Below are 23,037 nucleotides of genomic sequence, written 5' to 3' on the forward strand. Positions count from 1 at the left end.
AGCCTGCTTCCCTTGACCGATTTTAATTCTTCGGCTACTGGTGCGGAGAAATTAATGAACCATGCATTCATACTGCGGCGTGTTCCCTCGTGGAGTGCGAGCATGCGTATCTGTGGCGCATCACAAGTAGCCCTTGACGTGCGTGGAATTAACTATAAGGGTCCTGCATATGTCGCTGCGCCTGTTCGAAAAACTATTTTGCGCTCACCGCGGCACTGTTCTTGCTCAAATTCAGCAGAAAGATCGCATTTTTGGTTCTACGCCGTTTAGTACAACACTTGGCACAGTTAATTGCCCATGTTTTTTTTTTTTTTTATGTACGAATTTAACTGCACTTATGGGGATGCGAGCTGAGGCCGCGACGGCGCAGGCATAAACTTGTGTCGCCACCTGTCGTCATCTGTAGAAAGTAGCGTTTCAGGGAGGGCAGTCGCCTGTTCCAGGAGCGGGCAACCCGCGACTGCCCTCCCAGTCTGTTATGTTATTATCATTATATAATTATTATGTACACTTCCAATTTACAGTAGGGCTTGAAGTATGCAATCAAGTACTTTTAGATGATTTCTCACATCATATCCTCTTACGTCGCATACGCAGTTGTCTGTAACGTCACCCGATAAGTGCAAATAAATCAATTTGCAAGTCGATAGGAAAGATGAGACGCCATTAAAAAACGTCATCGCATGAATGAAAACCCCATGGGAAACGTCCATGTACATCATGTTTTTAAAGATAGTTCTGCTGAAGCCTATTTAAGCAAAATTATTCTTAAGCTTAGTACTTACAGCGGCATAGGTAAACAAAAGTTTTCGTCACGGCTGCATGCCCCAACGTACAGATTTACACCTTCCACAATAGGATAATGAAACTAAACTGTTTATACTAAATAGGAATTCAAGTCAATTAGGCACGTGTTGCCGTCACTTTTCTACGCTGCATTAGATTATGTTCTGTGGGATTTTCAGTTGTTGCATATTTCCGTAGTGAGGTCGAGTTTTTGGCACACAGAAAAAATCCTTCACAGACGTATGTCAATCTGAGCAACAGATACATCAAAGACCGCGAAGCGGTATAAGCGACTTTTCACACCCTTCGGATACTATGTACCAAGGGTCTGTTTGCTGGCCCACAGCAGCTGCGTTCGAGTGCGGTCATGAATGGCTGTTCTTAGTGAAGGCCCCCCATGCAGGCGGCGGTGCAGCACCACGGCGAACAACGGTGACCAACCACGAAAACAAGTGAAAGAGCCAAACAAAGATATTCGCTTTAAAAATCGTTCACAGATGCATGTCAATCTGATACAGCAAAGACAGTGAATGTATATAAGCGGTCGGGTTGTCTCACTCTTCTTAGTGACGACTCTCACACGCCATCAGCGCTTTCACTGCCGCAGCAGTACGAGCTCGTAGCTGACGTCCAACGTGGAGTCGGTACAACGCGACGCTAGAATACGGATTACTCGCTAGAAAAACGCGCAAAGAATGTGTTGTAACTTGTAACTTTTATTTTACAATAATTGATCATTACGCTTCAAAGCAAATTTAGGGCTCTGATGCACGTTGCATTGCGTTTACATTGATCACAACGTCGCCCGGCGGTTTTCGCCACACAAAAGCCGTTGCGCAACCCACCTTAACAGCTTCACTCTAAAACCTGACTCCGGTGACCCCCTTAGCTCAGCGACTGCGAAACGTGTTTTAATGCTGTGGTTATCATGTCGGCCTGGAATTCCCAAGATCGTTGGTTCGACCACAGGCATACTTGCTCGTATGTTTTCTTTTTCTTTTTTTTTGTTGTAAATTCTAAGCTATGCTGGTGCCTGAACGAAATCGTGATGAAAAAACAAAAGAACGAAAGATGATCAGCTCATTTCCTGGCTCTTAACTGCTGTTCGATGTAGAATGAATGCTGACGTGGAAAGAAAACCTCCACTAATTAATCCGCAATTTGTTGCCATCCGCGGATGAAGTTTGAACAATCACTTACAGAACTAATAAATGAACAGTAGCTGCTATTTAATTCATCACTAAGAGTTTCTTGACCTAATGTTATGTGAAACTGCGCAAACGTGCTACAAGCTAAAGATCTTTGCGAACCACATATTAGATTGTGTACAGTGCACTTCAAACAAGGCACGCGAGGAAACAAATGTCGAAGACCCATCGAACTGTCATTTATTTCGATTGTCGCGTTGCCTGTCCTGATAGCGCTGTACATCGCCCACCATGCAGTGCCAGCTACCTCCCATGCCTTCCTCCTGAGAACGTCCTCATAAATTGAAGTTTTCGAAATAGGCGTGTATGTCAACATTGCAACAGTTGCTTATTCAATAGTCCTGAACAATGTTATTGAGATAACAACAAGCATGAAGGAGTCACTGTCTGATACTTTCGATGCAAAAAATAAATTCGGGGTCACACATGTGCACGGTCAGACTCAAGGGACTGGATGTCGTTCTCCTAAGACAGGAGTACTCTAGTTAAGAGTATGCATGAACATTAAGAAAGTTGGAAAACTACGAGTATATGCTGATAAGCTTCGTTTTCCGTCGGCTTTCGCTCGTTGTTTATTTGTGAAGATGCGAAAATCTATTTCGGAGATGTAAACACCAGCGGCGTGTGGTATGTAAGTGGGACAAGTAATCCAGAAAATTCTTCTCGCTGCTTTACAGTCTAGCTGAGCGAGGCAGTGTGCCAGTAGCACATCTTTTTATCTTTCATTTGCTGATAGCTCAGTCGTGTAAGTGTGCAGGGAGTGTTCCGGTAGTACGTGGTGGAAAACGATACCGATCTATTGGGCCTCCCGCAAAGAGAGGATTAGCACTTGAAGTGAAAAATCGCATTCTGTTGCTAATCCCTACATTATCAGCAAGGAAACGAGACTTGCCAACAAGCGGCCCACAAAGTGATGATAAATGTTCCAGTCACGCACAGTTGCTGTGATATTATTTGGAACAATGATGGACCGAAATTTCACAGCATCTGCATATTAGTCAGCTGGCATTTCAATATTAATGGGCGAGATTTATGTCCTCAATATTTCTTTGCTTCTATAAGATTACACTGCTCTCTCTATAAGTATTTAAGAGAAATTATGAAAGAAGTTACTAGTTAAAATAACAGTAATTCTCGATGTGGGTTAGTGACGCCTGCATAGAAATAGGCGGAATAATTTGTGACTGCGCATGAATCTTGAACCTCATTATTTGGGCGGAGGCCAGAAATTGTTTGGGCGGAAGGCAAACATGGTATGTCCTACCAGGAAGGATGTATTGTCGATCATCATGACTCCATCTAATCCTGGTATTTTATGTGCTAAAACAACGATTTCATTATGAAACGCGCCATAGTGAGAGACCCCGGATTAATTTGAATCACCTGGGGTTCTTTAACGTGCACGCAATTCACGCTAGACCAGCGTTTTTGCATTTCGCCCCCCATCAAAACGCGGCCGCCATGGCCGGGATTTGAAACCGCGCCCTCTGGCTTAGCAGCGCAACGCCAAAACCACTGCACCACCACGGCGGGTAGCGCAATGGCTTTCACAAAACGGCCAACATTCCTTTTCTTCGCTTGGTCGAAGACTAAATAATTATATTACTACTGGGGCCTCAATTCTGTGCGAATTCAACGCGGTTTTGGGACACAGACCGTCAAACGACGCAGGATGCGGAAGTAAAAGTTTCGTGTTTGTCTATCAGCCCGCGCCATCTGTTTTCGCTGAGTACCGAAGCGAACACCCGTGAGAGCAGTCTACCTAGACCTTTGGACGCATAAGTAACACACAAAACTGAAAAGGGCCGATTATATGGCGACGGAACAATCGTCCCAGGAAGGCGACCGCTTCGGAATTTCCGTGATAGTACCTAGTGTGGTTCCTGTCCCGTTTCGTCTACGTTCCGGGCATAAAAGCAAACAGAGACAGACACACGTCAAGGGCTTGATACCACGAAACACAATCTCAGTCCCCCAACGCTGCGACTCTTTCTTTTCCCACGTTCTGGCGTATTTGGGGCCCTGCATTCTGTCTCATATTTCTTTTATCCGCTGCGCATTTAAAACACTCGCAGTACTGATATTCAAGAGCAGACAGGGAGGACGCGTTCACTCTCTAGTCTTATCAAAACGAACCGCTGCACAGCATGGCGGACGCACTCGGTGCACTGTTCAACACCATCCAGGGTAACAGGAGGTTTTATTTTTGTAACACCGGCGCTCGTTTGAGTGCGGGTACCTTCCGCCAGGCGCCAGATTTGTCGGCTAAAATCGCAGAAACGACGTGGCAAGTGCCTTGTACCCAGCCGAGCTCGTGCCACTGCCACAGCTTGAGGCTTCGCGCCTGCGGCGGCCTCCCAGCGCTTCCCTGAGCGCCGATGAAATCGCATGCCCGCGCGGAGAAGTGCCGGGACGTCTCGAAGAGGAGCGCGGCCAGTGGACCTTCCTCGTTCCGTGTGCTCCTCTCCCCCGCCTTCGTGTAATTCACCCTCTCTTGTTTCTCCTGCCCGGCAGAGTTTATAGCTGTATACAAGCGGGGAGCCACGCCGAAGTCATCGGATATCGACACCGTCAGTGCCGCTGGGCAAGCGTCGGCCACTATAGGCTTTGAGCGGCGCACAAAGCGTTTCACTTTGCAGGAACTAGCCCGGGCCACGGCGACTGTTATTCAAAACACGTAAAACACTTGTCTCCGTACGCTATCGGAACCTCTGCGCTGCCCCTGTCGAAAACGTTCGAAGCAAGAAATTGAAAAAAAAAAAAAATACTACCGTAGAACTGTCGTCAGATGTGGCTCGGGACTTGGGTGCAGGCGAGAGAATTTCTCCTCACCAGGCGACAGTATAAATATGTAGTCGACAAGCGCGGGAGCACGAGTCAGTCGACAGCTGTGGCTACAAGGAGTCACCAGCCATGAATGCACTCGTAAGCAGACAATGCGAACATGCTGCTTTGTTGTCTATACGATCTCGTATAGTACTTACACTTCTTTCCAGGGCTACTGCCAACCCCGTAACGAAGTCGGCGTCCGAAGGCAGTAAAACAGGAGCTGACCCTTTCTTTTTGCCGCCTTCAGGACTGCGATGTTGTCTCACTAACCCATTAACTATCTCTTTTTTTTTTGCGCAAAACAACAGGAAGGTGCGGTCATGTAAAACAACTCATTTTCCGAAATTACCCTCGAAGGTAACGTGGCGGGCACATAAGCACCAATGTGTGAGCAATTCGTATGTTCAGCGATACACATGCCATAATACTATGGACATTTTTCTAGTACGCTAAGTGATTACTCACCAACATGGTAATATTTAAAATCTCGGTGTGTCTGTGTGCGTGTGGGTGTGTGTGACATTGCTGTGATAGTGCTGAAAAGCAGCTTTGCCGCCTCGCTGATATCGACGAAGTCATGTGTCGAAAAAAGAACAAGCAGATCCAAATTAGATATAAAAGTGCAGGATCTACAGAATATTTTGTGCCTGATTGGCTGCCTTTTTAGGACATACCTCTTGCGAAGACTAACTTTCAGGCACACAAATTCCTTTTTTTTTTCCACTGCTAAAGAGCACACATGAGAATCCGGGATGATTATTCGCAATTTATCACTAATGTTCGATTCTGGTGCAGGTGGTTTTAATGGCCTTCCTGGTCGCCAGCGCCTACGCCGGTAACTTAGGCGGTGGTGCCGGTGGCCTGGGACCGGGTGCAGCAGGGCCTGGCGGCCCAGGGCTCAATGGAGGCGGTGGTGGTCTGGGTCCTGGCCTTGGCGGTGCCGGCGGCGGCCTCGGTGATGGTCTCGGAGGAGGTCTCGGAGGCGGCCTTGCGGGAGTTCTTGGCGCCGCACTGGGTGGTGGCGTGGGCGGCTTAGCAGGCCCTGCAGTAGCCACAGGTCCGGTGTCCGTAGGCGCCCCAGTTGCCGTAAGCCAGACCGTGTCCATTCCAGCGCCAGTGGCGACACCCGTGGCTACTGTATCTTTCCTGAAGCAGCCCGTGATACACCTTAAGTACGTCACCAAGCCAGTGGTGAGCTACGTACGCCATCCGGTGGCCACCGTCCACCACGCCATCAGACCTGTGGTGCACGTCACGCACGCCGTGGCTGCACCGGCCATCGCGGCCACCCCAGCTGTGGCTGCTGCACCGCTCGTGCTAGGCGGGTTCGGCGGACCAGCGTTCGTCGGCGGATTTGGTGGCCCCGGGGGCCTTGGAGGCGTGGGCCTAGCGGGCTCAGGCTTCGGGGGTGCCGGCCTCGGAGGCGTCGGTCTCGGTGGCGTCGGTCTCGGAGGCGCAGGCCTCGGAGGCCTCGGATACGGTGCTGGGGGTCTGGGTTATGGAGGCGGACTCGGGGGTGGACTCGGCGGCGTCGGAAATGGAGTGGTGGTCAAGACCAAGCATCTGAAGTCCTAATGAGTGTGGAAAGCGCAAGTTCAAGTGATCTGGACCGACGATGATGCGTTGGGGAAAGCCGGACTGTTGCTGAGTCTTCCGCCGGTAGTGTCGAATAACTTCGAGTGATTCGTAGCAGTTGGAATAGCGAAGTTTTGTTGTTGCAATGTACAGAGTTACTAATTAAACTTTCTGAGAAAGTGTTCATAGGCGCAGGATTACAATGCTTAGCAGCAGCTGGACACTCGCATGTTGTAGCGCGCACAAGTCGGGTCTGCTGGTTTTGATAAGAAAGAAATCGAAGTGCTACGCGATGTAAAGCATGCTCTAATCTTTTGTTTTACACTACTCAAATGCGAGTCTGCTACATAGTCGCACCCACCGAGGTGGCTTAGTGGCTTTGGCGTTGCGCTGCTGAGCCCGCGATCGCCGGATGAAATCCCCGCCACTGCGGCCGCATTTCGATGGGGGTTAAATGAAAAAAAAAAAAAAAAAAAAAAAAACGCCCGTGTACCGTGCATTGGCTGCACGCTAAACAACCAACCACAGGTGGTCAAAATTAATCCGGAGTTTCCCGATACGATGTGCCTCGTAATCACATCATGGTTTTGGCGTGCAAACCCCAGAAGGTTTTTTTTTTTTTTTATCGTAGTCTCAATTAAACTTGATTCACCTGCCGCAGTGGCGCATTGGCCACCGCATTTTGCTGTTGGCCAGGACCTTGCGACTGAAGTTGCCTGCTAAAGCGCTGCCTATTTCAATGGGGATGGAATGCAAACACGCTGTTGTAACGAGCAGTGCGTGCACGTTAAAGAATCCCAGGTGGTCGAAAAAATTCCGCAGGCCTTCCCTACGGCGTCTCTCATAATCCCAGGTTTGCTTGAAGGCGTTAAACCCCATGAATCAAATCAAATCATAATGACTCCGAAGGCTTCCGCTATACATGCGGTGTCTCTTATAGCCTTTGTATCGCTTCGGGGCGTTGAACCGCATCAGCCACAACACCTTAGTTTCCAGATCGTTTTTCTGGCTAGATGGAGACTTCCATTTTTCTGCTGGGTTAAATTAGTGTAGCTGCAAAGAAAAATATATTATACATCGAAAGAAAATCTGAGCGTCTTACCTGACTAAGGAATTGAAAGACATATGAGAGTACTTTGAGAGATATGGAACTATTTTATTCTCTTACGCGGACTTGTTAGAATCGAATGAGTTTCCATATTCCAAAGCTATGTGATCAGTACTAGAGGACGTACACAATTGTAATGCGAATTCTTAGTGGTAATAAGCTGCCCTTTTTCATCACAGGGTGGTTAAAGAGTCGGCTTAGTGAGTTTTAACACATTGCGTGCACATTGCGCCCAGGCACGCTTATCAACACGCAGAGAAGAAAGAGAGAGAGTGAGAGATACGGAAAGACAAATATACATAGAGGAAGAAAAAAAAATACAAGCAAACCGACGTGCGCGAATTTTCCAACGTATCATCTTCTAATGTCAAGAGTGATTAATATGTGTCCGAATAATTTCTCATCAGCGTCGACCTTTTGGAGGAGAACATGCAATCCAAATGCTGATGAAAGTTCTGGGTATAATCCTTATACTATAAGAGATCCGGTCAATGTGCTTTCCAACAATGAGCGAGTGCAATCACGGTTAAGGTTGTGCTTTTTCCAAACCAGGGCGCTTACCTTGGCAGTTGTTTCATACTGCTCGCGATGAGGATTTCATAAAGGCGCACACCCTTTTCATGAAATTCAAGCCTCTTGTTTATCGAAGGAAGACAAATCACCTTTGCGGTAAAATAAAGAGTGTTCCGACACCGTTACTGTGGAATGGCTCGCTAGAGAAATATATGCCGACGTCAAATACGAGCGCAGTGACAGCTGCACTGCTTTTTGCTAGTAAAGTGTGTCCAATTAATTTCCGCCACCAGGGGTTGATTAACACCGGCATTTAAACAAGAAGTGGGCGAATACTAAGTTTTCCGAATACGAATAGAATAGGAATACTAAATATCAAATATCGAAAGGAATATCGAATAGTCAAACGCAGACGCATATACGTACACACAGGAAGAATTAGTATTTTTCTATAATTAGGTACCGCGCCTGTGCTGGCTTGTCCAAATGAGGCAGCTACCTATCTACGACAAAAAATGTCTATTTTAAACATAAGATCACGAATTCTCATTAAAAGCTGCGCGAAGGGTCTATCAGCATTATTAGAACCTGGTTGCAAACAAGCTTCTCAGGAATTAAGGCCTAACGTGTGTAATGTAGCTCTACAAGAACGCTAAAGAAATGGTTGCCGAAAAACAATCAGATGTTGTGGGAAAAAAAAGCTGCTTAAGGACTTGTCAGCTATAAACACAACTAAAAGGGCCGGTTTCCAGAAAAAAAAAAGAACATCACTGGCTGTAGTGTAAAGGATAAGAATGCTACGTGACTAGACTGCCAAAGCACTAAATGACAGACAACAAGCAAAGCTAACGGGTTGTCATGTAGGCTCTTGCCGTGAAACCAAAAACAACACTTTCATTATCCCTTCTGTTTCCGCATTTCTCCGGAGACTTGTTTCCTCATTTCACTTCTGATAAATTGCGATACTTTTATTTGCAGACAGATAACAGTAACAAGACGTTAACAGACGGTTATTACGAAATACTTGGACAGTTTGGAATGTGCGAATATACAACACCACATAGTTTATTTTCAAGTACGACTACAAATAGTTAATGTGTAATAGTTTATTCGCATTCGAAGTTTCGAATTATCAACTAGCTCTATTTAAAAAAACTTGTTGCACGGGCGCTCTAGCTTGTTATCCCCACTAGAGTGTGGCCGCCGCTGCTGGGAATTGAGCCCGCGGCCTCGTCTTCGTTAGCAGTAGCAGCAATTCGTCCCATTCCGGAGTGCTCCCTTACGGCGTGCCTCATAATCAGAAAGTGGTTTTGGCACGTTAAACCTTATAATTTTTTCTATTTCGTCCCACATGTGAGCAACGTGGCAAGGATTATCGCGTAATGAATCGAACGCTGGCCTCACGCTGACCTTTACTTTCCAGAAATTTCATAGCTCGTATCTTTTCTTATGGATATAATATATGCCGCGTTGACTGTATAAGGGTTAAAGATACGCAGAGCAGAGACTGGTAGAAAACAACGTTTCAACACCTTTTTACTCCGAGTCATTGAAAGCGACAGTTCTCTGTTTCTTTAACCATCTTTCCTTTGTTTAGATTTAGTTCGATTACGCATTACTGTTGCTTTAGTGGCGTATATCTTTATTGATGGAGAGTCGACCTCGGCCATATCTTCGATAAGGCTTTACGAGTATGCTTGAGAAAATAATGCATCAAACAATGACAAAGATCGCGTGGAAAAGTTGCGATTGTACTTAGAAGGAAATGCAGGGAAGCGGTCCGGTTACAGTTGACCACGCAGACGATCCTTGGAATGCAAGGCGCCTAAGTTTCACGAAGGCATTTGAAACCGACGCTGTAGAGCACCGGGACGAGGCCTTCTATAAACACTAATCAGGCAGTTTGCTAGAGTACTTCCTCGAAAAGAGAAGACTATTAGAAATTGCAGATTCCGATCGTCCAGAACCACCGGTCGCGACCTTAATTCTCTATGGCATCACGCGAGAAGAGCGAAAGTAAGTTCAAGCGAGAGCACTGGATTTAGTCTAAGAGGTAGTGTATGGTATGTTATGGTATGTTTATGCAGAGAATCAACGTTGAAATGACCATACCGGGACACAAGAACAAGTCAAGCGTCATTCAGTGATGAGCATACAACAACTTTTGGCCACACCTCAGCTGACACAATCCTTGGCTCCCTACTCCCCAACGGATATCACTAAGAGTTAAACGAGCCAGGGTAAGCAACAAGACTTTTCGATAATATGTGTGACTTTGCATTTGATAATCTCCGATATACTGCACGCAACGCTGATGATCAACGGACAGAGCGTCAAAGCATTAAAAGACACAGGAGCTTATGTTACCATAGTAAAGAAGTGTTTGGTAAAGAGCGAAGATGTTCGTATCGGTACTATTCTACAAATTCACAGTTATGCTGGAACTGTTAGAATGATGCGGAAATGGGTTCGGCGTAAATGTGATGTTTCGGACGAGAAGCATTGAGATGTACGCTTTGATCATGGAAGGAGCGGAATTTATGTTTGTATTATCCCGAACAGACCTGAAGCGTTTCCGCAAGAACCTTTACATGGGAAGTGGAAAGAGAAAGTGACAACTGAGCTTAAGGACGCTGTTTCTCAGTTGCCCAGAACGGTTACGGAACCAAGTAATATACCATATTTGTATCCTGAACTTCTTTGCATCGATGAGTACGCATCCGCAACTATTTCCATGAAAGTGCCATTTTTTCTTCGAGACGTCAGACGCCGGTCAGAAGAAAATCATACAGCATAATAAGTGAGAACAAGACAGGTCTAAAAAAATAACTGCAAAAAATGTTAGACGCCGAGATAACGAGGTCATTGACATCAGCTTCCGCGTCTCCCATAACAATAGCTCCAGAAGAAGACGGGCTATTTCGTCTTTGTACTGAGTGTCGTTTGGTAAATCGACAAACAGAACTTTTTTCATTTCCCATGCCCCGTATCGACGAGACCATTAATGAAACCGATGGACGTACATGGTTCTCAAGAATTGATCTATGCAACGGGTATTGGCAGGTGCCTCTTACAGAAGAGACGAAACAGTTCTCCTATTTTACGACGCTCTTCAGAGTCTACGAATATAATAGGCTCCATTTCGGTTGGAAAAACTCCGGAGGCTGGTTTCAGAAAAGCATGAATGAAATATTACATAAATTCCTAGACTTATTTTGCAGCGTGTATAGACGGCATGCCCATTTATTAACGAACAAAACAACATCATGAGAAGCTCCTCACGAAGGTAATCACGGGTCTGAGCAAGGCAAAGTTAAACACAAGGAAAAGTTATTTTTTTTTTTGCGAAGAAACGTTGTATTCTTAGGAATAATGTTTTACGGTCGCACCAAGAGTACAAAAGACGAGTCTCTTGAACACATAAGTCAGCTGGTGAAACCCCATGACGTGCACTCACGCAGTGATTAGCGGAACATTTCAGAAGTTTCATTCCAGGGTATGCCACAAATACTAATGCCTGATAGTCCTACTGAAGAAGGAAGTGCCCTTCGTATAGTCAAGGAAATGCGATGAGACCTATAATTACTTGGTACAAACCATTTCATCGGATCCTGTTCTCGTTCTCTCTGATTTTACCCTTCCGTTCCGACTCTGCAGGGATGCTTCACAAATTGGAACCGGCGCTGTACTGTGCCAGAGAGATCTGACAGAGCCATCTCATCGTAAACTGAAAGCTATCGGACATAATCCTTAAACATTTTCCAAGGCTGAAGAATATTAGCCTACCGGAAAAAAATAAACGCCCTAGTTGTGGTAATGGCTCTTGGTTATTTCCGCTCCTATTTGGAAGGGCGTCGATTCAAGTTATTCACCGACAATCAAGCACTGAGCTACCTCTTCATTTAAGCACAACTGAAAGGACGACTTGCTAGATCGATAGCTGAAATACAGCAATAAACTTTCGACGTCGCTCACCGTCCTGGGGAAAAACTCCCAGATGCACACGCCCTCTCGAGACTCCACAAACAGGTAAAAGACCGGCACGAGAGCATAAATCACTTGGCTTTTGGGGAAGGCACTGAAGAAATGCAGCCGCGGAATGGGAAACTTCATGCTACTGAATCAGATGTGCGCAGTATTGCAAGACCTTACACTCTAAAAACAGAGTTCCGGGCACTCTCTTTGAGGGAGTATCTGCTTGTCCCATATTTCACTCTCTTTTCGAGAGTAGATTGACCCTCTTTGAGAGAGAGTAGGTCAAATCCTCCCGACAGAGTTTTGTTACTCCACCGCAAGAGAGTGCTAATACTCTTCCGCAGAGTGCTAATACTCTCCCTACAGGGGTAATAGTACTCCCTCATACCGAGTGCTTCTACTCCCACAGAGTGCTTGTACTCCTTCCGAACAAAGTGCTAGTACTCTTCCCAATCGTGTGAAAGCACGATGTAGATCCATGGTCACGTTTGAAGGGATTCGCAATACTCACATGTGGGGAATATTTTATTCCTTCATAAGCAGCTGCTGCACTTATGCTTGGTGAGATATGTTGTCGCCGAGTTACTCAAATGAAACATTTTCTCTCTTAAAAGGTCAAAATCTTTATTGGTCAGTCACAAGACAAACTGAATAATAATTTGACAAACATACTGACAAACACATAAAATCAGAATAAAATGATTCCCATGAACTTTAGAACACATCTTGTAGTAAAACATAAGTATATTCTTCAAAGTTTCATCAGTATTACAGTATAGAAATATTCTTTAATCTCAATTGGCTCCTTCTTTTCAAAAATAATGTATACAATGGAAATTTAAACACAGAACAAAAGTGTGCAAGCTCGCAAAGTATTGACACTATGATGGAAGAGAGATATGCGCCACATTACTGGCCAGCAAACGCATTTCTGGCACAAAACGCGTGCACTTATATGGCAGAGGTTACCAATTGAGCTGCTAAGCATGGAGCTGATAATTTTGACATATTGTGCAAGAAACGTTTTTGTGTGCCATATTCTAAGACAGCAGCTAACCTGATAACATGTTGTACAGCGTATGGATGTTTCTGACTGAGAGTACAATGCATTTAGAAATGTGTTGTATATTCTCATGTGAGGCCGCAGGTCTAGCTAGCTTTGCTTATATTTAGCACAAAGTTATTCATGTATGGGCTGCACCCCGTTGTTTCTAAGTGTGTCCTGTCGTGGTTCTGCAGCAATATCCTGCTTGGTATCAAACCGGTACAGTGGCGTATTAAATTTCCTATTCGGTTGGCCTCCTGACTAAAGTAGTTTCCTGGGGCTATTGGGATTCATCCGTTACACGTTCTCACAAAAAAATTTAATTAAATTTGCAATAATACCTAGTGTGTAGCAGATGAGTATAAAACTGCGAGGAGCATCGGCATTAAAATCTTGCGCATCAAATTTCTTGTCATATATGGTAGCTTTTCATTCCCGTTAGGGTAAGAATGCCATACTTCTGAGGAGCAGCTTGCATAATTACATGATCAATTATTGTGACCCGTTGAATATGCAATCTAACTAAAGCGTACCATGGCTTCAGATGTGAACCAAAAATCATATGTGATGAATATGATGCATCATAGGCGACGTAATCATAAATACAGACAGGGAAGTGCATGAAAAAGATAAACAAAGAAGCAAAACATGAATTGATAATGGCAGCATCCTGCTTCACATATCCCTTCCATGCACGTGGATTTTGCATGCGACTATGCATATATACTTGCACAATGAACCAACTACCTGAAACCAAAGCTTTTTTCCTACTGAAGTGGTTAAGATGCGCTAAAGTAAGAAAAATTATTGCACTTCGCAGAATCTTCATCTCAAAACAAGTACATATGTGTCTAGGAAGATTGATACATCACCTCATTGTGCACTCTATCTTAAGTCCACAAGAAATATGTCTGCAAAAGGCGTGAAACTAAGGGGCTTTTGCTTAACACTATATGTTCACATCCGCCAATTGATAAACAAGTGTTCTACTCAGATGCTCTCAGTTCTTTGAATTGAATGCATCTCTACCTCCACTAGCATACTTGGTTGGCAAGTAGATTGGAGAAACAACAATCTTACATTTTTAAAATAATTTTCAATTATAAGTGACTCTCCGGCTTCTAAGACGTAAGGTTTGCACCACTGTGTACACAGATGTTTTAATTGCTCCTTGCTTTCGCATCGGGAGGCACGAGCGGTTCTAATGAACTGGTTTCGTGAGCATGCACGTAAACGATAATGACTTCTTAAACATGTGATTCTCTTCCCCCAATGCTTCCCCTTTCTGGAACCTAAAAGGAAGCCATAATTTTAAAATTTGATGTAAAAAATAGATGAAAAGAAGACATGAAAATCTGCCTGCTTCATGTCAGCATTTAAAATACAGAATTACAGTGGCTTGTATATGGACCCTTGCATTCACGCGCTGTTAAATGTAAGCTATTAAAGCTGTTAGATGTATGTAAGCACCTTACCAAGCATGAGCTGTTGCTTTTTATAGTGAACACAGGCACCAGGCTCATTGCAAGTATGTATCATGTCACTCAACAAATATGAAATTTCATTGTACCACTATTTCTTTATCACATGGATATATCCGTTGAGAAGCAAGAAAAAAAAAGCAGTCACTTCTCACAACTAATCAGCTTCTTTTTAAACACATTTCTAACTTTTCAATGATACTTGCTGCTATGTGTTTGTCTGCAGAGAGCATATACTTGATTTTGACTTTCCCATCAGAGACATTACATAAATATATCATGTTAAGACGACTGCCTAGAGCACGTGAGAACTTTCATCTTGGTGTGGCATACTGTATATTGATTTTGTTGACATTTAGGCAAATGGTACACCCAATATACCCGCATTCTAGTTTTCTTGTCCAAATTGCATGGCAATGTATTTTGATGCTTTGGCGTGCGCTCCTCTGCACTACGTGAAGTCGCGCTGGGCTGGCTCTTTGACATCCTTGTGTCCTTGCAGCTGCCTTCTTGCGTTATATAAAGCGGGCGCCTGAAAAATATCGAGTGAAAAAGTCAACACGAGGACATGGTGTAAAACAACATCAAGACAGTCACGGTCATGGCACGAAAAGAACGCATTAGCTCTTTGTCTCTCTACTGAAATGCATGTGAAACATCTAAATGACTGCAACAGACAACTGCTAAATTAACTTCAATTTTTAGATTTAAACAAAAAAGAAATAACCGACAGTTCATCCTCGTTCGGCACCAATGTTAAAATACTCCTGGTAATAAATAAAATATTGGTCATTGTCAGATGTCATAATTCTGTCATTAGTCTGGTGTGTCGCAAACACCACTTGTGACGCATCCTAAGCACGTGCCCAGTGTGCCCCCCGCACCTTCTCTGGTTGTGCCACTGCTCAAGCCATAATTTGAGGATCATATTCGCAAACATGATGCTCAATAGGGATGAAATTATGGTCCTCGAGTTCAATGAATATGACTGGATGTGCCTATAAGAAAGGACAACAAGGCTTGTTATGGCAAGCTTACCCACATTTGAATAATAACTTGAAAGTTCACTGCGGCCTGCATCTAAGCTTACTAAAAGGCATGAACTTATTTTCATTTATGAGGTGCGCAGTGGAGTTCATTTTTGACACACTCGACTACTGCTGCAGTTTGAAATTTAGCATTTTACATTCTTGAATGCACGTAAAAGTTGCAGTTAGACCGCAGTTGTTAGTTTATTAGACAAACTCTTTGTTTTGTGCACGACACACGACTGGTAACACGGAATTAAAGCAACGTCTTATTTTGATACTTTATTTCTCTACTAAAAATATTAAAGCGATAAACATAGTTTGATCTGCCATGCAGTAGCAAGATGCACACATTACGCTTGTAACCCCCAGATGAAGGGTGCTTTAGCTGTTCATATGACATAACTGAAACACCAACTCACATTAACAAATGCACAGGCATGTCCAAAACAATAAGCGTATGCAAAGCGCCACTGCAATTGTAATTCCACACAGTAGCCGTTATATTCGATGCCGATGCATAGCTCGCTGCTTGACAATTCGCCGAGTTTGTGGGCATAAGCACCCTTTAAGATTCGCACCGGGCTCGATAACCGTAACAGGAGACATAAAATCAGACATATAATCACACCATTTCCATACATGAGCAAAAACAGTTCAGTCTTAGGGCTCAATACCATGAGAGCGATTTAGTGCGCGATGGCTACGAGCGACGGCTTCGAGCGACAAAACGGGCCGTCGCTTGAACAGCTCGTTCGGTTCTGGAAATTTAGAAATCGTCGCTCGTCTTCCGGAAGTGCTATGAGCGACTAGCTAATAGCGCGAAGCCGGAACTGGATGTATGTACATCACTCAAATACTACCGATTGTCGCGCGAAACGAGCAAACGATTCAATTTTTATACCTGCAAGGATAGGAACCTACTGCAAGACCTTCGGAAATATTTTATGCTACTTTTTACAGTAAAATACATCAAATTAGGTTCCTAAAGCACACGTCACGCTAGTTTCGACACGTATTTGCAGCCCTCATAGCGGCAACAACGGGGAGGCGTCGCTCAAAATCGTCGCTCGCACGGAGTACGACTTGTAGGCGACGAGCAAACGCGACACCCATCTCCATCGCATCGCTTGTAGCTGGCGCGCGAGATCGCTTATATGGGGTTTATACTTTATTCAGCATAAAACATGGATTCCTCATGCGTTTTCAGAAAGTTCAAGATAACGCGCCCAATTGACCTTTTACAGCATGCAGCTTAATGCCTGCGGCAAAGTTTCTAACTAGCACTGGTGCTGCACGTAACTTCAGCGGTCGCAGAGTACCCATGGGCGAGACATCGTTAAGCGCGCGGCTTATTTATAACGAAAGCATGCCGCCAGCAAAATGACGCCTTCTTTTATGTGACTCCTTATTTCAACAGCGTTCCAAGTCGATGTACCCCGAAAACAAGGGTGGGTGGAGATGCACTTCAGAAGACGTCGTAACGCATGACACCACTTCTCATACTGCCATTCTAGGCTGTTGTACACACTTTGCAGCCTATGGAAAAAACCAGTGCCGTCCAGTTGATGTTGCACTGGGGTTACCTGAACTTATAGTCCTTCAAGAAAAAGCAAGATAACCAAACCAGCAGCATCGATACCGCAATGCAGTGAAGAACGGTTTCGACGTACGTCACGGAAGTCCTATGCCAGATATTCAAGCAGGGGCCATGATACTTGTGCGAAAAAGGATGGAAGGATACAAAGCAGCCTTTAAAGGCCCTTACACGGTCACCAAGACATCAGGACAACCAGGAATTCTAAAAACCATCTACTATCAAAGGAGCAATGGAGAAACAGAAATGACAACAATTGGAAATTTTCATCCCAGGAGGGCTGTAATAAGGCCGGAGAAGATGTAACCATCCCACCATCAGAAGAGGAGAAGGAGCACATTCGAAGAATGAGGACTAGGAAATTAGAGGCCGAACAAACGTGGCTTCCGATAGAAGTATGTCTCCGTTTTAGTAAAAACCATTGAATAGTACTGGTATTTATGTTTGTTTTCTCGAATGGCCTATCCCACTTAGTGAATATCTAATAGTTTGCGAATACGAATGATCAGTGTGTAATATTTGATTCGTATTCAAAAGTTCGTATATTCGACTACCGCTCAATTATATGGGCCTTCGCCGTTCCGTGTTATAAAGAAGCCGGTCTCGTTCCTGCTGCTGAGGTAACTATGCGTTCAATCAAGGGCCACACAAAGTTTCAATCGGTATTCACTTGTAGGAACATGGAAGTGACGTTGGCTGTGCCATGTGCGTAATCAGGTAAATTGAACGAATATTTTGACACCTTATTCCGGTCTGCATGGTCATCCTGCAATGTGGAAATACTGAACTGAATTTTTATGACATTTCCCTGTAACACCCAACATAAAGCTTTATGACAAGCCTTTCTAAGAAAAAAAAAAGAACACTTCCTCAAGAAAAGCAGACTTCAGTCACTTTTCGACTCCTTTAACTGAGTGCTGCGTTATGAGGCGATCTCTCACGCCCCTTTCTTTCTCGGTGTGCTTCTTTTCCAGCTATTGCACCATCTACCTGGCGTTTTCGAAGAGCACGCATTTCCGCTCCCCGGTTGCTTCTTCTCGGGGTTCTGCCTTTTCGGCCTCGGTAAATCCGTGCGAAGGCTCCAGATGCGGATTTCCATCCTTCGGTCCGATGGCGAGCGCCTTCTTTTTCCGCGGCAGCATTAGGGATAGCGAGAGCCAGGGTGAAGCTTTTCGTTTTATTTTTCAATTCCCTCTGTGTTCGTACCCACCATGCCGAAGCCCTTTACTGGGTAGAACGGTGCGTTCTACGCATCCCGGAAAACATTATCAGCCGGGGACGGACACGGTTAGCCCATTTCCTAGCTTTAACGGTTGATAGCAGAAGGAGGACGTAGAGCGGTCCTTAGAGCGCTCGACTTAAAGACCGATAAGCGCTGGTTCGGTTTCCCACACCACCATAGAATTTTTTCGCATTGTACGTGAATCGCTCGAAGTTCTTCGGAACGCACGGACAAATTCGTCACATATCTCCTATAGCTCATAATTGATATTCTCAGTATAAGAAGAGTGTACCCAGCGGCTGTAGTCCTGCTGCAGAGTTTTCGAGCAGCGGTTGGGTCAGCAAAAACACCACCATTTCAGCTGGGGAACAGGGGGCGCTCCACAGTGCGGTGACAGGCTTTAGGATAGGGAACCACCGACGGCGCCGCAATGTCTTCCTGAAAATGCATGGGTGCAGGTGGCGACCACAACGGACGGGTGTGACTCGGCAGACGCTGCAGCCCCAAGCAGACGAAAGAATTCTGACGGAGGGCCGGCTTCATGCGGTCGGAGAGGGGCCCATGGACAGCCTGCAGCTCCATATATATATATATATATATATATATATAGAGAGAGAGAGAGAGAGAGAGAGAGAGAGCGTCCATGAGACGGGGTATTCCCAACAGTGACAACGGAGACAGATGAGGTAGCAGTCGAGGTTTGTTCAACAAGCATGCTTAAAATAGCTGCTCGAGCATGCAATGCCTAATTATGGATTCTACTGTAAACAGCACCCAATGGATGGCCAAGAAAGACGCACACTTGGTTTTGCACCCGCCGTGGTGGCTTAGCGGCTGTGGCCTTGCGCAGCTATGCACGAGGTTGCGGGATAAAATCACGGCCGAGGCAACCGCATTTCGAAGGGGTCGAAAGGCAAAAACACCCATGTCCCGTGCATTGGGGGCACGCTGAATATCCCCTGGTGGTCAAAAATAATCCGGAGTCCCCCACTTCGGCATGCCTCATAATGAAATCGTAGTTTTGGCACGTAAAACCCCACAATTCAGCATTAGGTTTTGCATACAGCTCGTATGTGGTGCCAACCAATTATTATTCGCTTTCCTAATTTCTCGGCATCGTTTCCTTTCGGTAACGAACATAGCATCGAAAATGGCCACCAAAAGCCCATAGAATTCCACAACTCTAGGCATTATTTTTGTAATCCTTGTAGGAGAAACTAGCGCAATCATAGAAGCACGTGGGGTTCGCAAGTAGGGAAAGAACAAGACTTTTATGAGAAGAACACACATATTTCAAGCAGAATTATTAGCAATTACTATAGCCCTTTGAAAACTTCCTGTAAGTTCTTCTACAGCTGTAATATTGACCGATTCGTTGTCAGTGTGCAACAGCACCCACCTCACCCTCAGGCAGTAATGTTTTGAATGAACTAGAAGCAGTAATCCCGTCGACCTGACGTCTGGTACGCTTGATATGGGTACCAGGGGAGGTATTCTGTAAGAGTCCACCTAGTGGATTGTCCATTGCGGCCGTGCCTGATTGGTTAAGGCCGCTCGTATACTCCTCACTCGAACAGTTGCATCCAATCAGCAGCGGCCGAAATGCACAGTCCACTAGATGGACTGTGACAGAATGCCCCCCCCCCCCCCCCCCCCCTCAGATAACTGTCGTTTGTTCTTAAATAAAATGGCCGACACACTTTGACGTACATCCCTAGATGGACTAGCCATGTGTGTTCTGCCGGCTTCTGTTTATATCACCGCGGTTAGAATGATAAAATTATCTCTTTTAAGATACTCTGCAAAACAGACACTCCAAATAAAGAACTTAAACCATTTGCTGTACCCTTGCGACAATCAACGGTGTCCCACACGTAAAGTGTAAATATCTCTCACAAAATTACGATGCCGAATTCCACCACTAGATATCTGTATACACAGGTCTGGTCTGGCGCTGTCCCCTCTATGTCATTTCTGCAAAGAACCTGAAACAATTGATCATTTTTATTAACCTGCCGCCGATTCGCAATACAGAAAAAGAACTACTTCAAGATTCCATTAAAAAGATTAGACATTGCAATAAACACTGAAAACATTCTCTCGTTTGGGGAATTCACACTGGGATTCAGCCACAGGAACGTATGCATGGCCGTAGGCGAGTTCCTTGACTTTTACTGATTTATTACTTATTATTTCACATAATTTTAATTAAATTGATTAAAATTTATTGCCATCCAGTTTGCTCTCCTTTCAAAAACACACGTTTACCTATAACCATTTTCCGTGTAACTGCCGGCTTCTTGGCCAATTCCCCGTAGTGCGTACACGCCGAGGTATAGGAATCATGGAAACAAGCTTGATCACGGCTGAAGTCCCGAGTAGTTTCACGGCCAGTTTCTTTGGGCTAGATCGTGGGCGAGGAGCCAAAGTGAGAATAGAAGCAGCAACTCCCCGGCGGCCTTGTGGTAAGTAGCCAGGCAAGAGATGGGCCTGCGTTACAATCCCAATTTCAGGTGTCTCCTCCTCAGGTGCCGTGCGGATTGCTGCTCTGACAATGGTGACTATAAAGGTGCAGGTTAGGGCGCCATGGGATTTACCTGGCGCAAGAACCTTAACAGTGGAGGTGTCTTGGAGGAAGGAGCGGACTGCTGGGGTGAGGCAACCCCACAGAAGAGGGAGCTCCCTATCATCTGCGGGGACGTCGGCCATTGGGCGCGTGGCAAATCAGCGAGAAGCATCACCCGCCGGACAGACGAGTGCAACCAAGAAGGGCACATGAGCCGAGACTGTCCCACTGCTCACTGTGGAGGATGACGAGGATGCCTCATGGACGGCCACACGAGCAGAGATTGATTTGCAGACACTTGGGCTGGACACACCCAGATGTGGGCCGCTACGCTTCGTGTGTGGGAAAATTAGGTGCTTTGTGTATATTTTGTGCTTTAATAGCTCGCTAAATTTAAAAAAAAGAATTTAAATTTGTACGTTTTTCCCCCTATTGAGGATGATAAATATATTGTGATTCCTCCTACTAACTTGTATTCCTTTGCTGTGTTCACTTTTCTGGTTTTATTATTTTCGTGCGTATATGTGCGGCACGTATAATTCTTAGCACCGTTCCGTACGGTATCGAAGGGGTAATTTACATTTCATGGAACGCAGTCGGAACAAGTGAAAGTACATGGGATCCAACAAGAAATCGTGCGCTTGTCAAGCGTCAAAGCTTGAAAGCGTCAAGCGTCAAAGCCCACAAATGCGAATTTAAACAGAAGTATTTGTCTTGTACGCACATTTATGGCTCGTTAACAATGGGGCATTGGGCGTCATGAAGCTTAGAACGACAGAAAGCTGAACTAGTTGGTAAGAATTCATTATGCAAAAAAACGTGAGGCGTGCAGACAGGACACAAGAGAACTCATCTGTGCAAGCTCTTGAATGGCATTACCACGTGTCAATCGGGTACATGTGCCGGCCTACGTGAGAGATAACTGTTAACTGTGTACCCAATTGACACGCGGTGATATCATTCCAGAGCTTGCGCAGATTAGTTTTGTGCCTTCTTTCTTTTTTTCGCCCCTGTGCTCTCTTCAGTTGATAGTCGGCGTTCGTGTTGTCCACTTCTCTTGTGTCCTGTCTGCACGCCTCACCTTTTCTTGAATAAGGGCGTCATGAGCAACACCAAAAAAAAAAAAAAGTTGAAAAATGTGAGGTCACTTTTTGTTGTCAACGACGCGATTTAGACTCTACAATAATTGCAATATATTTAACAGGTCCGACAACACGACACGATTAGGCTTTCCACTAAGCAGTGCATGGTAAATGCATACTCATTGTGATGAACGGTTGAGTGGAGATCACCTGTTCAACAGGAAAATCGATGCATCGAAACACAGACCCTAAGGCTGTCGCATCCTATCGCGTCCTTCTACAAAGCACCGCTTCTTTCCGTATGGACGAGAGCATTCGGTGTTTGGGTTTGGCCGCATCGTCGCAAGGGCCGCTCAGCCCATCGACCAGCGCTGCCGCACGAAGGAAGCGAAAGTGGACATTTGTCCGGCCTTCATACCTGATTAGCTTTAACTGAACACGAGAAGAGCAATGAAAGCAACGTCGCAAACTCTACCTGAAATGTTGCACTTCTCATAAGGAAAACTGGCACCACCACAATTCACAGAACACATGGAGGACCAAAAACACGAAAACATGGGAGGCGGCGTATTGTAGTAGACGAAGTTTGCGAGCGTGCCTTTGCGAACGTCACAAGAGTGCAGAGCATTGCTACTCATAAGACGTAAAGGCCTTCTTTCCAGGATGCATTGACATAGGTACATTTGATAAATGATAAATTAAGCACCTCACATAAGAAAAATGATTACGAAACACATTTTGTTTGCATGAAATCAACATTGCATTCTTTTAATTAAAGAATGTCTTTTTATTGACAGTGTTCGTTCTCGCCTTAGTCATGCTTTAATCAAAACGCCGACCACCCTCCTTGTGGATGTCGATGACAATTGGTTCTGGACCGCTTTCTTCGCGACCCACGTGAAACTATCTTGAATGGGGCGATTGCCAGAAGCAAATGATGGCTCGCGGCGTAAGCTGCGCTTGCTTGCAAAAGCCCTGTCCTGCACTCTGCAAATGGCGCTTGGGTCACAGCGTTGACTTTT

At 45.1% G+C, this 23,037-nt stretch overlaps 1 protein-coding gene across 1 annotated transcript; it reads left to right on the top strand.

Annotated features, from left to right (window-relative positions):
• Nucleotides 1–4,857: 4,857 nt before the first annotated feature.
• On the top strand, nucleotides 4,858–6,582 carry LOC126543382 (uncharacterized). The gene is made up of 2 exons (XM_050190505.2): nucleotides 4,858–4,919; nucleotides 5,619–6,582. Exons 1-2 carry the CDS (start codon nucleotides 4,908–4,910, stop codon nucleotides 6,396–6,398), a joined length of 792 nt encoding a protein of 263 aa, XP_050046462.2. The 5' UTR covers nucleotides 4,858–4,907; the 3' UTR covers nucleotides 6,399–6,582.
• Nucleotides 6,583–23,037: the final 16,455 nt, after the last annotated feature.

This window comes from Dermacentor andersoni, chromosome 1 (genome assembly GCF_023375885.2).
Source record: "Dermacentor andersoni chromosome 1, qqDerAnde1_hic_scaffold, whole genome shotgun sequence".
Lineage (NCBI taxonomy): Eukaryota > Metazoa > Arthropoda > Arachnida > Ixodida > Ixodidae > Dermacentor > Dermacentor andersoni.